At 44.6% G+C, this 14,879-nt stretch overlaps 1 protein-coding gene across 7 annotated transcripts in view; it reads left to right on the forward strand.

The window, feature by feature from the left end:
* Positions 1 to 14,879, forward strand: part of KCNMA1 (potassium calcium-activated channel subfamily M alpha 1) — a 707,317-nt gene that overhangs the window by 629,006 nt on the left and 63,432 nt on the right. For all 7 annotated transcript variants that reach the window (XM_057735193.1, XM_057735192.1, XM_057735190.1 and 4 more), the window contains 3 exons: positions 3,611 to 3,734; positions 7,840 to 8,064; positions 11,655 to 11,847. In XM_057735193.1, coding sequence (XP_057591176.1) covers positions 3,611 to 3,734; positions 7,840 to 8,064; positions 11,655 to 11,847 — 542 coding nt within the window. The remainder of the gene's footprint in view (positions 1 to 3,610; positions 3,735 to 7,839; positions 8,065 to 11,654; positions 11,848 to 14,879) is intronic.

Consider the following 14,879-nt stretch of genomic DNA (forward strand, 5'->3'; position numbering starts at 1 on the left):
AATTTAGAAGCAGAAGTTCCTGTAGACAAGTGACTCTTTACTCTTCACCTATATTAGAGACCTCTCAGTAGCCTAAGCCAGCCTCTGGCATTTGCACTGCTACAGGAACAGACATGGCAAAGAAATGTATCCTGTCTGGCCCAAAGTAGTTACAGACTCTCATGCTGGAATGCATCACGTTCCAGGCTTCCTCCCAGACATCTGGTGAATCTAGTTAGTGAGGAGCAGTTCGAATAATCAGTCTTCAATGCTTCTTATCTCCCATCTTTGCTCCTAAAACAACTTTTCTATCCTTACTTCATGCCCTCCAGCCTTTTGATACCCAACAGTGGTTCAATATTTCCAAAACCCTTCCATTCACCTCTTGTTCACTGAGAGAACAGTGCTTCTGATCTTAAAGGTCTTCTAGGCTCACCCAACATTTATTGGAATATAATGAAATCCCTTCTATATCCACAGCCCCTCGGGAATGTCTCACTGATGAGAAATCCACTGCCTTGGGAAACAACTCCTATCATTTTTAAAAATCCTTCCTTCCATTTGTGTAACATCCTTCCTTTCTGGAAACTCGAGTTTGGCTCTATATAAATCCCTAGTTTGAGCTCCATCAGCCATACTCCATCTGTTGAGTCCATCTCTTCCACGTGACTCCCATTGGACATCTGAGGGCAGCTCGTGTGTCTGGCCTGAGTCTTCTGTACCTCACGTCAGGCAGTACAGCATCCTCAGCTCTGGTTTTGGGTGCCTTTGTTTGGCTCCTTTCTTTTGGGCCTCAGTCCTCTAAGTGGCTCCTAGTGGATCATGACTAAAATATGTTGAGATTCCTCATCTTTCAGGGCTCAGATCAAATGTTACCTTCTTTGCGAAGCCTTCCTTGGTGTTACTCAAATACCAGGCAATTGGCAGCTTTCTTGGTGTTCTCAGACCGCCTTGTATGTTCACTTTGCTATAACACTTACCACAGTATATCACAACCATCTATGGACACTTTCTCTCTCGTTCGCTGTATTATAACCCTCTCTTTGACTTGGGACTGTGCCTTCATCATTACGGTGTCTTCCATTCCTGGCACAGAAGAGGGGATTCACGTTTATGGGTTGCTTTGCTGATTCAAGAAACCAGAGTTCAAATTTCAGGTACCATGGCTGGTCAGAAAAGGAAATATCTCTGTTCAGGGAGATTTTTGACTGTCTTCAGAGCAGCCTCTTTTAGGAACATCCTGGATGACTTATATTTAAATGAGCCGGGGCTGTCTGAGAGGCTTGCAGGAAGTACAGAGTGCAGTGCAGCTTACCACTAAGACTTCCCCGATGCTTCTAGATGTTCCAATGCAAATCCTGGCTTGCAGCCCTAGTGTCAAATAATACCTGGTGTACCCAAATTCCCACCCTAGTTAATAAGGCTTGACATTAAAAAGCTGTCTTTTTTCCTTTCCGTGGAGGGGCAATTGATCATCAGGCTTGTTTATTTACTTTTCTAAGATGAGTGTAACCAAGGGCTGATTGCTTCCCAGAAAGATAGGGAATCAAAATGTGTCTCCTGTCTCTCAAGGCACATATTTTCTGAAAGGAATTTTGGCCAGCTGGCTACATCATTTGCTTGCTTGCTAACATTATATGAATATAAATCCTGAATACATTGGGGGCAGGTCTCAGACCTCCCTGAGATAATACTTCCTCTCCAACCAATAAACAACCAGGCTCTGTATCTTTGGGGCAAATTTATTAAGATCCTCTTCCAACTAAAATACATTCTTCTAGGGCTGGGAAGAAAGAGTCCATTCTGTTCATTTTCTCAGACCTCTTCTTTTAGGTGGGTAGTGGCTACCTATAGAACTCTTAAAGATTGTCCTTAAAGAGGACAAAAATATTCAGATTTGCTCTTGCCCTGATTTGTGACCCATTCTTATCAGCAACTGCCTTTTTATTTTAGCATTTTTGACTGAGCTCAGCATTTGAAAGGTGACCTGCTGGTTTACAACACCTCCAGACTTTCCAACAACCCAGCTACTGAGATGTTATTCCGAGCTGATTGTTCTTCTCCTGTTTAAGATCAGATGTGACAGTTCCTGTAGTAATCTAGTGTGTTCACTGAAGATAACTTTGCACGATTGCCTCACATGATATTTGTCATTTGGTATAGCCTAAAAGAAAATTCTCGAGAATAAGTAAATGCACTGAGTCTTCCTATCTTAAGTGGGATTGGGAGGCCTGTTAGGAGGGCCAAGGTAGAGATCCTGAACGCTTAACTCTAGGTCTCTCAACCACGTAGGAGGCATTGCTGTCCCACTGTCTGTGTTCTGAACATATAAATGAGAAGTATCAGGTAAATTTCAAAGGAGGAAATACTAAGAACTAAATAAAGTTCACTCTTTAATTCTTGAAATCGGTGATTTAAAAGGTAAAATCAATCACTTTACAATAAATTTTTGGAATTTCAACTTATTTGTATTTTCTGTCTCCAATTGACAAGATTATTCAGGGAAAATAACTCCACTGCACAGATAGCTAACGATGCCTGGGATATTGTCCTAATTTTATGTGGTCATTGTTGTAGAAACCCAAATACCTCCCTCAAAACGGAGGTACAGAGTCTCTATCAGAGATAGAGTCTAGACAATGGATATACGCCAAGATGCAGGATTAAATTTCTTATGCGGTAAGCTTGTTAGAGCTGCCTGATTCTATTGTAATTCTTACAGTTGTCGGTAAGGCTCTGCCAGCCCACTGGAGGGGAGGCCTCCACAGAGGCCTTTTCTTTTCCACCAGTAAGCAAGGCAAGAGCGGGTGAATGTAGCTCTGAGAATTCAAGACAAGTTTATTAAGATGCCTCTGAGCTGGAGGCCCTCATCTAAAGAGTGGCAGTTGGGAGGTGAAGGTGGGGGTGGGAGAGAGCGTCACTGGACAGTTAGTGCAAATACAGTTGTCAAGGCAAGGAGAGAGGGTGTTGTTTAGTATTGAAATCATGTATTCCAGATGTGGGCATTTGGTAGTTAATCTGCTCTGAAGTGACATACTGCTGAATCTTTAAAGGGCTTCAGCCGGGGAGAGCAAAATCTGATTGGGCAAATTGCTAAAATATTTAAAGCGCAGCCTGTTAAAGCTTTTACTGCGAAGAGCATCACGTCAGAAGTTGTAGTCAGAAAGAGCGAGTAATTGGCTTTCCATCCTCATGCCAGTCAGTCAGCATGAGGCTCTGTTCCTGTTCCTTCCTCTTCATTGCCAACGCTAATAACAGCCCTTTGGTGTGTGTGCGTGTGTGTGTGTCCTGGAGAGACTGGATAGCTGGTAAAATGAGAATGGAAGGAGCGAGACATCCGTAAGAAAGAAGACGAAATCCACAAAATGATGTGAAGTCCATTTTAGGAAAAGGGGAATGGGAGAGAAAGGCAGAATTACTACCTGACACAGGTCACCTGCACATCCAGGAGGTGGTGGTGGTTTGGGGCAGTGATCTTTCAAAGGCTGGGTTCTGCAAGCAGAAGAATGGCCTTCAGCGACAACCACTTCCTCCGCATCTTTCATCTCCTGTGAGATGTAACTCAGGGGGCACTTTCCATTTATAATTTATCATATCTTCCACTTAGGTTTTCCTGTCCTTTTCTCCCCAGGCATGACCCCTTGTTAATTCCTGGCAATGATCAGATTGACAACATGGACTCCAACGTGAAGAAGTACGACTCTACTGGGATGTTTCACTGGTGTGCACCCAAGGAGATAGAGAAAGTCATCCTGGTGAGTGACAGATTGCAGAATCAGTGCCGTCTGCTGCTGCCCCAAATCATGTCTGCTGGGACTGAGGTGTTCCTAACTGGATGGTGGGGTGACAGTCCCTGGGCCTGATGACTTTTGTTAATTAATATTCATGATATATATTGAAACAGCTAGAATTCTCATCAGAACATGACCTGACAGTAGCATTTTCGTCTGAATGTGTGTTGGCTCATTACCATAGGGTGTGAAAAGCATCCTGGGAAGCAGTATGTACCATAACTCCTGTGGACATGGCTCTGGGGCCAGAGCCTGTCTGTGCCTTTAGCTGTGTGCCTTGGATGAGTCACTTGAGCTCTTTGCGCTTCATCTCTTATGTGTAGGAAGATGGAATGAGAATGACCTTAACTCATAGGATTGTAGTGAAGATTAAAACCCATAGGTTTTAATAAGTTTACAGGATTCTATAAACTAATCTATTCTATTATTGTTATATATTAAATGCCATGAAGAAATCTGAATGCTACCTGTATTGCCGTTTGCTTATAAGTGTCTTCTATCCTTCTAAATAATAGATTTGCATAGCACAAAGGGAGCCTGTGTAGCACACGATATAGGCAGGCAAATCCCATTTGCTGATATAGGTGGATCACAAGGGTGACCTTGTGGTCCACCTCAGGAAGGCTGGGGCTCAGAACCTCATTTCCTGGTTGACTCATCTCAGTAGCAGCAGTGGGCTTCTTCTGGTCTGTCTCAGGAATGTTAGCATAGATAACAATCCATTCTACTCTTCAGACTTGTCCGATTAACAGCTTTAGGTTTTAATGCTTACATCGGCTTTCCTACCCATTTATTGTCTTGCTAATCCATGAAAAATGGATTAATAATCAGGAAGGTCAGATAGAAAGGTTCTTTCTCCCTCGTGCTTTCTAATCCCTAGCTTGCTGTGGCCCGCTCCTTTATGTCAGCCAGGAAAGTCCTATCATTTCTGATGTCATAGCCACCCTTCCTAAGAAAGGACTGTGCCAGTTCCTCAGAATGGCTTTGTGCTCTAATCCACTAGATTTTTCCCTGTATTTTATCTGAATGTGTGTGTGTGTGTTCTCAATTTAATTATAATCAAGCATTAATATAATATAATATAATATAATATAATATAATATAATATAATTACATACATTATATAATTATAATCGAGCATTAAGAACCAATATACAGCTTTGTGCTGGAGGCTGTCCGGGAGGTATGAAAGTTGTAGACAAAAGCACAGAAAGTCAGAATTCTCAGGAAACAGCCCTTGTCCAAGGAATGCAAATGATTCTCATCACAGAGCTGCTCCATGTTCACATTCTGATGTATCCGCCCGACTTTTGCTCTGGGGATGGAAACTCATCCTAGTGTTACCCACCTGGGGTAGGCTAGGTGAAAGGCTAGGTTGGCATTTTGGGATCCAAGGTTTTAATGGCTTGTCTAGATAATCCTGAGGAGTGCGTGGCTAACTGACATTCAAAGCCCCTACAGGCATCAAAGAGTTTAGTGAGGCGACTTGCTACTTCCCTCATCCGAAAAATAACATCATTTAGCAAAACATTTATAACAAACCTATTACATGTTAGGCACTGTTCTTGGTGCTGGGGGTACAACCCCTGACAATGACTGGGCTCATGGAGCTTGTATTCTAGTGGGAACAAAGCCCAGATCTCCAGGCAGACAGTGAACGTAATGACAGTTTACATATTGATAAAATGCTATGAAGAAAATGAAGTGGGCTCATGGGCTAGAAAGGGACCGGGAGGTGCTGTTTAGACAGCGTGGTCCAAGAAGCCCTCCCTAAATTAACCCTGCACAGAGATGAAGATGCTTGGAAGAGCCAGCTGCACGAAGATACTTTCTGGGCACAGGACACTAACTGCTTTGGAGGTTAGAAAATCTGAGATGGCCATAATTTTGAGGAAGTGACCATCTAGTTAGAAGATATAAATGTATCATGAAACAATATATTTAAAGCTAAGCGCTGAAAGGCACAAAGTGCTGTTTGAATTTAGTATGTGTTTACGTGGCCAGGGAAGTCTTATTAGATACAAACAAGTTGCGCTTGGAAGGGGTTTAGGGCCATTAAGGCCCCACTTGGATTAGGCCTTGAAGGATGTGTAGGAAACACAAGATACACACATGAGTAGTTTCTCCGTTGTGTCGTAAACCTGGCAGCATCAGTCTCCCCAGGGCTGGATCCCAGGAACTGGGATCTTTACCAGTTTCTCCAGGCGATATTGCTGTGGCTATTCTAAGGAACAGTGTGTTGGTCCCCAGATCTAAGCTCCTGGGGTCAGCACCTGTGCCTCGGCCACTGTGCTAACCAGTGCCTTCCCTACCTCCCTATTCTAGATTTCCAGCCCCTATTCTGGACCCGGCTTGTATTCCTCAGACTAGCTGAAGGGAGCGAGCCTCCCAGATGACCTGGTCAAATAAAATTCATCAGGCGTCTCATCACAGCATGTTACAGACTGGTTGACCCTCTGCTGGCGGTCCCTAGGCACGCACACTTCCATGCAGCCGTGATAACTAACTCCAGGCATCACCCGTGAAGCAGTGGTGTGGGGTGTGACTCCCTAGTGGCTCCTCCTTGGTCACCATGTATAAGATATTTTTTATGGCCTGTGTCTTAGATGTCCCTGTACTGTTGCGGAGAGAAACCAATAATGGTGACAGCCCCTGCTTTATTCTAACGATCAGGGAGTGAAAGCTAGCTTCTTCCTCTCCTTGGGGGTTACTGTAATAACCCTGACATTGTCGTGAATTGCAATATTGGCATTTAAACAATCAATACACCGGTCAATTCTAGGGATTAAATCGAGCAGAGTTTGATATGTGCAGTGGATATTAATATGCCTCCCCAAAAGCATTGTAAGCCACATGGGGCCATCCAGACATGCAGTGGGTGGACAGGGAGGAAGAAAGGCAAGGTGGGAGGCATCGGACCAGAAAGAGAGGCAGAGAAAGACCCACTACTGGCCTCCTGTGTTGCTCTCTGCACAGACACAGTGAGCAGAGGGGCCAGGGCTGGCTAACCATTTCCATTTCCTGGGAAGCACTAACTGGGGTAATTTATTCTTTCGTCTCCTTTGTAAATGCAGGCCTAGAGTTGGGGGAAGACATGGGTTTGTTGCCCTTGCTGTTCTGGTCCTTTTAGTGGCTGTTTGGGAGTCTTCCTCTGACAACTTACACAGGTGGCCACTCCAGTCATGTCCCTGGAAACCCCAAGGCAGCAGTGGACAGTGGTCAGCAGACTCTCTCTGTAAAGGGTCATGTAATAAGTAATTTAGGCTTTGCTGGCCACACAGTCTCTGTCACAACTACTCACCTCTGCTTTTGTAATGTAAAAGCAGCCATAGGCAATACTTAAATGAATAAGACTGGCTGTGTCGCAATAAAACTTTGTTGGCATTTGAATTTAACATAATTTTCACATATTATGAACTATTCTTCTTTTGATTTTTTTCCAACCATTTTCAAACATAAAAACCAACCTGAGCTCACTGGCCATAGAAAAGCAGCCGGTGGACCAGATTTGGCCTGTGGGCCATAGTTTGCCCACCCCGGCTCAGGATATCATGTTCTCTCTACTGATGCTATGATGTCCTGTGAGGTCCCATTGATGAGTGTAGATTTCGAAACTCATTTCTCAAGCCGAGGCCGGCATGTGTCTGTTTTATCATCGTCTCAGCGACAGAGGTCTACAAGGCAGCTCATTTTATCAACAATCTCCGAGAAACTAAGACTTCCTTTTCCAAATGACATAAATACTACTATTCCCTCTTATTTCCCCCCGAAAGGTCTCCTGCTCATATATATGTATGGCATATCTTCCTTAAATCTTTTCTCAGAGAAGGTAGTGATACGTGTGCATATATGTTTGCATATATTTACGACATCAATATAATTTATACACAGAGACTCGAATTATAGACGTATATGGCATGTACATAACCTTGAAGAAATTAAAAGATAATAGCACATAGTAAGCACTCAGCAATTGTTTACTAGGTATTTTACACAGATGATTTTTTTGGTCCTTTCTACAACCCCATGAGGTCTTCCCTCCAACGCTTGTGCCCTCTCCCTTCGGCAGACTCGAAGTGAAGCCGCCATGACCGTCCTGAGTGGCCACGTGGTGGTCTGCATCTTTGGGGATGTCAGTTCAGCCCTGATTGGCCTCCGGAACCTGGTGATGCCGCTGCGTGCCAGCAACTTTCACTACCATGAGCTCAAGCACATCGTGTTTGTGGGTTCCATCGAGTACCTCAAGCGGGAATGGGAGACGCTTCACAACTTCCCCAAAGTGTCCATATTGCCTGTAAGTCCAAGGTCACATTATCAGTGCCTTTTTTTCTTCTTTTCATTCACAAAAGAAAAATCCCAGATGGATAGAGCGGTTGTAGCTTTGATCATGCCTCTGCTTCTTCATCTGGTTATGGGCCTGAGGACTCAGCCCTTCCCCTACGCTCTGTCTAGGAGTATCCAAACCCTGGGAGACCTTATTAAAAGGAATTTGCAGCCAAGTTCAGTTGCTCGCTAGGCAAGGAGTTTAGCTTGTATCAAATGTATGAACCATATCTATGTCTAAACACTCTCTCTCTTGCCTACCCAAACCCAGTGCCTTGCAATATCATAATGCTTATAGCAGAATTTACATATGGAAGTATTTATATCTGTTTGTTTATGACATTATGAATGCTTGGAGAAATCTTATTTCACCATGGTCTGTTTTTAACGAAATGTATTTAACAGAGTTCTTTATTTCTGTTGTACAAAAGGCCAACCCCTTCTGTGGGCCAACTGCTCCCTCCCTCCCAGTTGTGTAGAAGCCCAGTAATGTTTTCATGAGACTGCGTGTGTACACGTGTGCACGTGTATACGTGTGATGTTCTTGATTACAAAGCACTAGGACCTCAATCTTAAAGGGACATTTTGGGACTCCAGAATTTAATGTGAGGGCACGAGATACGTGATCTGGGAGTCACATAACTAACTACTTCCTAATCGTTAATCAATATATCTTCTATAAGCTTTCAAATATTTGTAGAGCGTGTATATTTTAACCTTTGATATAGTTCTCCAGGTCACAAATCCATGCAAATATCACTTATCCTCCAAACATTTTTCTTGGAAGTTCACATCCTTAAAACTGAGGAAGACAAATTTGATTCTATATTTCAAGAAGTGTCGATTTTTTCCCACTTTCAGAGCTGAAATTCGCTATTTCTATTATCAGCTTCTAGAACCTCAGAAATGGAAAAAGAAGAGTCAACTGATATAATTCAGTAAGGAAGACATAAGAATCTATCCACAAGTAATGCCCATTGGTAGCTACCATGTGTCCTAACGTATGCCTGGCACAATGGACACTCAGATATAAAAGAAACAAGAAAAATATAGACAGTTATGTTTTGAAGCCTGGGCCCCAAACTCACAGACTTAATGAATATGTGTGGTTAAGAACAGTCACCTGCAGAAAAACAAATAGTCATGTACATAGAAGAGCATCAACAGAGATATACCTTATTAATTTCAGAAACATAATAGATGTGATTTCATATTCCCATGGTTATTTTCCTAAATGTACTCTTCTACATGGTCCTTGGGAACAATGGACTGGCGTCTGAATGTATTTTGTAAAGACCATAATATTTTTCTGGGATAAGAGCTTATTATTCTTCTGGGATACAGGAGTCTGTGCATGTATGTGCGTGGTGTGTACTGTGTAGTGTTGAGTGGGTGGGAGTGTGACGTTTGCTATGTGTGTATATTTGTTGTGTGTGTTTCCTTCTACACGCCCTTGTACACAACCACTCATCTGCCTGCATCTATATGAATGAGTTCTCCTATTTGCAAGGCCTTTTCAAACCCTCCAAAATTTAGCACACTCAGGCACAGCATATTTATACCAAATGGGCCTTCAGCTATGTCTTCACATATTTCATTGTTTAAACAGGGGCCCACATATAGGACCAGCCCAGAGCAACACAAGGTGTGCTATGTATGTCATTTGTATTTCTTGAGTTCTGAAATCATGTGCCTACAGCTGCACAGGGATTGTCTTATATCACAATTACTGCTGGATTCCCTGCAAGGTGAAAATTAAAGGAAAATGGATGTAGGCAATTGAGGCTTATGCATTGGGGAAATGACTCAGGAAGTTGGTCAGACTTATTTTGTACCAAAAGACCCCAGGAAAAGAGGGAAGACCTCCTTCTCTGAAAAGACCCTGCTCCAGAGCCTGGAACTGGTAGCTTCCCAGCCCGGTAGCACTAAATGCCTCTTCCTCCATAATTGCACTTTGCAGAGATATTTTGGAGGCTGAGAATAATAGAATCATGACTGCCACTGAGTCATAAAAGGGGGCTGGTGGCCTTGATCTCTGCAGCCAAGTCCAATCTTCTCAAAGCCCCCTTTCCAGGAAGGAGAACAAGAGGAAGACATCCAGAGGTATAGGCAATTGGCAGACCCTCTCCCTACACGGTTGGTGAGTTGAAGGTGACTCAGGTCTCCGTGAAGGCAAATCAGAAGTTGGATTCAGGCTGAAGGACCAAGTAGGCTGGTGGCTGGCCGTGAACTCCAAAATGATGTGCCTGGGGCCCTCTGACATGAGATGACCTAGTTAGTTCTGTCGTGGCCCCTCTGAGGACACAGCACGTGTGGGGGTCACGCCCTCTCCTCCAATCCTAACCCTTCTGTTTTACCAGTGGCTGTATTCCCTGCCTCTATGTCATTACCTCCTTGATCTGGTTTTGTTTTTGCTTTTTTTTTCCCCCCACTGTTTTTTGTTGTTATGGGATTTTTTTGAAAAAATCTGTTTACTGGCTTATTTATTTTTAATTACTCCAATAATATACAAATACATTCTTGTTATAAAATATTCAAACAAAACAGAAGTATATAAAGTCAAAAACAAACTTTTCCTTCACCCCCAATCTTATTCCCCTCCCCAGGGGTAATTACTGTTATTAGTTTAGTGTGTACTTTTCCTGAACTTTCTGAGTATACATACATTCATAAATACATTCATACATATATAGTTCTATTTTGTGGGTTTCGTTTTACCTAAATGAAATCATACTTTTCGAATTGTCTAGAACATGGTTTTGTTTGTTTGTTTCACTTGCTCCTCTGTCTTTGACATTCTTCCACGGCCATACTTACACGGAGGTATCCCTTTACCTGCTGCATAGACTTCCGTTGTGTATATATCTGATGGTATATTTAACCATGCCTATGTTCTTGGACAATTAGGCGATTTCCTTGTTTTTCTCTTGCTGAAAATATGCACTAAAATTATATGACTTGAAGCTTCACCCCTTTCCATCTCCCCTTTGCAAGATGCACATTAATTCTACTCACTCCCACATCCTCCAAATTGAGCACCACATTCAGCCCCACCTCATCACACCATGCTCCCTGGCTATTTCCCCTTGGCTGCCCTGGAAATTCTAGTTGGAGCTGCTATCTTTTTGCCCGAGACAGAAGTGACCTGCTGTTAAATAAACAGGCAATTGAAACCCACCCCCTCGTTACATTCTGAAAGCCAGAGGTTGCCACAGGACAGTTACTTAAATCAAGACAATTTCCAGGCAGGAATAAGATGTAGAACCCTGGCATTATTCCTTTCCCTCGCTAGTTAGTAATAGCTTGATTGAGTATTGAGAGCAAGCCTAAAATGCTGCCATCAGCACCAACTACCCTTTAGATTAGCACACAGCTCCTATTCCCTTGAATGTAGTTAGGCCAGCTTAATGTCAAGGCATAAAAAAGATACTTGTTAAATAATTTCCCAAAGCTCCGGCTCAATCTTTAATTTGTTTTTATTTTTTCCCCCTCTTTCCCTCTTGTCCCTCAGTCTCATTTTTGCTTCTCCCTTTTTTTTTTTCTCTTTCCTCTATGCCAAAGGGTACACCATTAAGTCGGGCTGATTTAAGGGCCGTCAACATCAACCTCTGTGACATGTGCGTTATCCTGTCAGCCAATCAGAATAATATTGATGATACTTCGCTGCAGGACAAGGAATGCATCTTGGCGTCACTCAACATCAAATCTATGCAGTTTGATGACAGCATCGGGGTCTTGCAGGCTAATTCCCAAGGTAAGGACAGCCTGTAATACTTCTCTGCTGTGCCTACGGGGGATGGGCTGGCAAGAGGGATATCCTTCACTCGGTAATTCAAAGAGGCTCACATCAGCCTGCCTGGTAGTGAAACCTGCCGTGGCCGTGATGGCTTCCAAAGGGGCATCTGCTGCCTCTTGCCAGCCCGGGAAGCGGGCTTGAGACCCGAACACCCACACTCACAATACACTGACTTCCCTGAGAATAATCCAGCCTTTAAATGCCACCCGCTCAGCCTTCCCAAACAGTGGCTTTATGACCAGGGTTGCCAGTTAAATGTCAGAGAACTGAGATGATGCTGGCTGAACAATTCCCAGTGTTTCTCCCGGGCATATATTTTTGCCATTGACCTGTGTTAAGCTTTGCCATTGTTGTAGCTGCATGGGGGTGTTGAGCTTTGCGTTGTTATAGGCTGACCAAGGGCAGTGGTCTCTCAAGAGTGGGGACTATATGGACACTAAAAGTCATCTAGCGAAAGGTGACACTTGTCAGCCCACGCATTCTCTATGGGAGACACGACAGTGTTAAATGACACACATCTGCCGTCTCTGCTCTGCCCCGATGTTCCCTGTCATTTGCTCTGGGATCCTGGGCAGATGGTTACAAGTAAAGATGTTGTCTAGGAGTCTCAGAGAGGCCGCACTGCAAAAACCATGAAACAAACAACCTCACTAATCAGGGCCTTGGCAGGATGCGATGTGAAGCATTTTCCACCAAGTAACACCTCGGTGTGGGCTTGCTGTGAATTATAGGATCGTTGTCACATGCGGCCTACTGGATGGGTGGCGTCGGGTGCCTGACAGGGACCTGAATGCTGTCATTCCAGGAGTAGAGACAGAGGGCGTGCAGCCCATGAGAACTCTAGCCGCTGGGCTACGAGGCGCCATCTTACGGGTATGTTAGAGCTCAGCTCGATCCTACAGCCCAGACCTGTGTGCCACGTGATCTTTTGCCAATTCAACATCACCACCAAGGTCCCCTTGCCATTGCAGTGAAGCCAGGAACAAAAGTTTCTAGAAGCCCCTTCCCTGCATGGTTCTGGGCTGGAGTCTGTCAGAGAGAGAGGGGCACTAGGGCGAGATGTGGAAAGTGGAAGAGAAAAGCAGGTGGTGATGTTTGGAGGCCTCTGCGGGGTTCAGAGCAGCTCTCCGGGGAAGCCTTGAGGACCACTGACTTTGCTGCTGGAGGTGGAGCCTGGGCTGTGGGCTCCCCTGAGGGTCCTGAGGGCCACAGCCCCTTCTGGTGACGTTCAGGAGAACCTGCCCCTTGGTGCTGCGCGTGAAATGGCTAACGGTGGCCTCTTTGACTTGTGCTCCTCCAACCCTTCCCATGGCGGTGTCAACCTCTAATTTTCATCATACCTAGAATAGAGTAGCTTCTGTTCTTGACATAACCCTGGCTGATAGAGCCTAAAGCTTGGTTTTGACCTCTCTGCTCCACCCTCCTCTGCCTCTCCCCCAAATGTAAATCTCGGTCTCCATTTGCTCAGCCGTGCCTGCAGGACAGAGCAGTGTGCCATGGCCCTAAGAGAGAGCCTGAACTCTTTCCTGCCCTCTGCACGGCCTGCTCAGGGAGCCAGAGTGACAAAGGATGTGAGGAGACGGTTAGCTGGCCTTCTCGGAGCGGGAAGAGGCAAGCTAGCTTTTGGTTCCTGCCTCTAAGTAGTTGATCTTCACTGTGTGTCTTCCCACCGACACCCCAGCATGGGCATCACCTGGAGACCATGTTAGGAATGCAGACTCTCATGACACCCAGACCTACCTGGTCAGACCCTGCATCCTAGCAGCATCCCCAGGTGACTCGTGTGCTGTAGCACAGTACATCTTCACACTAACAACACCTCGTCCAGTGAACATGCTGGCCAGCCTAATTAGACGCCCCTCTTCTCCTGGCAGGAACGAGCAGACGGAATGGAAAGAAGTAGGAACAGGGGAAGTGCTCCCTTCAGGTGGAGAACGAACCAAATAGGGGGTGGAGGGGCAGGAAAAGACTTCCTTTCCCCAGCATTCCTATTTCCTCCCAATTAAATAATCATGATTTTTTAAGGTTTTAGATTAGAATCTCAATATATAATATAATCACGTATGCATCTGACATAGGTGTTCCTTCCAGCTCTCTTAAACCTTATCCCAACCTCTCAGATCCTATTTGATGGCCAAACTGGTAAACAATGCTTCCCCTCCCCTCTTCAAATACTCACTCAAATCTTAAAAGCCTTCTTTACTTCTTTTAACCCAGGAATAAGCAAGAAAAGTAGGTCTTGGAGGGAGAGAAGGAAAAAAGGAAAAGGGAACTCATTTTTTCCTGCAAAAAAAGAAAAGGGCTCTTATTTTGTACACAGACACCCACACACCAGAAGGGGCAGAGGACGTGCCCTATGTCCAGTGGTGGTTTTCAGAGACTCCTGGTTCACATTGGAGTGGAATATGTACCCCTCAGTAGCCAGCAAGCATTCTGTTTGGCTCTCAATGAGAGACTGTCAAAGCTATAGCCCCACTGAGTTTATACTTCCCATCATTTTCTTATTCTGTCTGCTCCTCTCTTGTCCTTGGTTTGTAATACTACCCTGTGGTGACACTCTGACCTTCCAAAAAGCAGTGGTCCAGTGCTGGCCATCAACACGGGACGTCGCTTCCGTCCTGATAAGTGAGTGTTGTAAGTTCATCTCTGGGTGCTCACTGTACAGCCCACTCCTTGGGTTCATCCCAGTCCATGGGGTCAGACAGACGAGCTGAGAATCCAGGTTGCTCCCCCCTCCTTGAAACCCTTGTGACCCACTGGAATGTCCACTGGCCTCAGATACTTTTGTTGCCCTTCATCTGGGCATTTGGCATGACCAAGCTCTAAGTCGATCGGAATGATAAGAGTACAAAGTGGATTTCCTGTTACTCTTTTCATTTCGGGGAACAAATCTAACTTCCCCCTGAGTGGTAACTACAGAGATTCCTAGCCCCTGCCACTCCACGTTGCATCACTCTTCATTCTGTAGTCCTCATGAGACCCATTCCTCT

Source organism: Hippopotamus amphibius, chromosome 5 (genome assembly GCF_030028045.1).
Source record: "Hippopotamus amphibius kiboko isolate mHipAmp2 chromosome 5, mHipAmp2.hap2, whole genome shotgun sequence".
In the NCBI taxonomy this organism is placed as follows: domain Eukaryota; kingdom Metazoa; phylum Chordata; class Mammalia; order Artiodactyla; family Hippopotamidae; genus Hippopotamus; species Hippopotamus amphibius.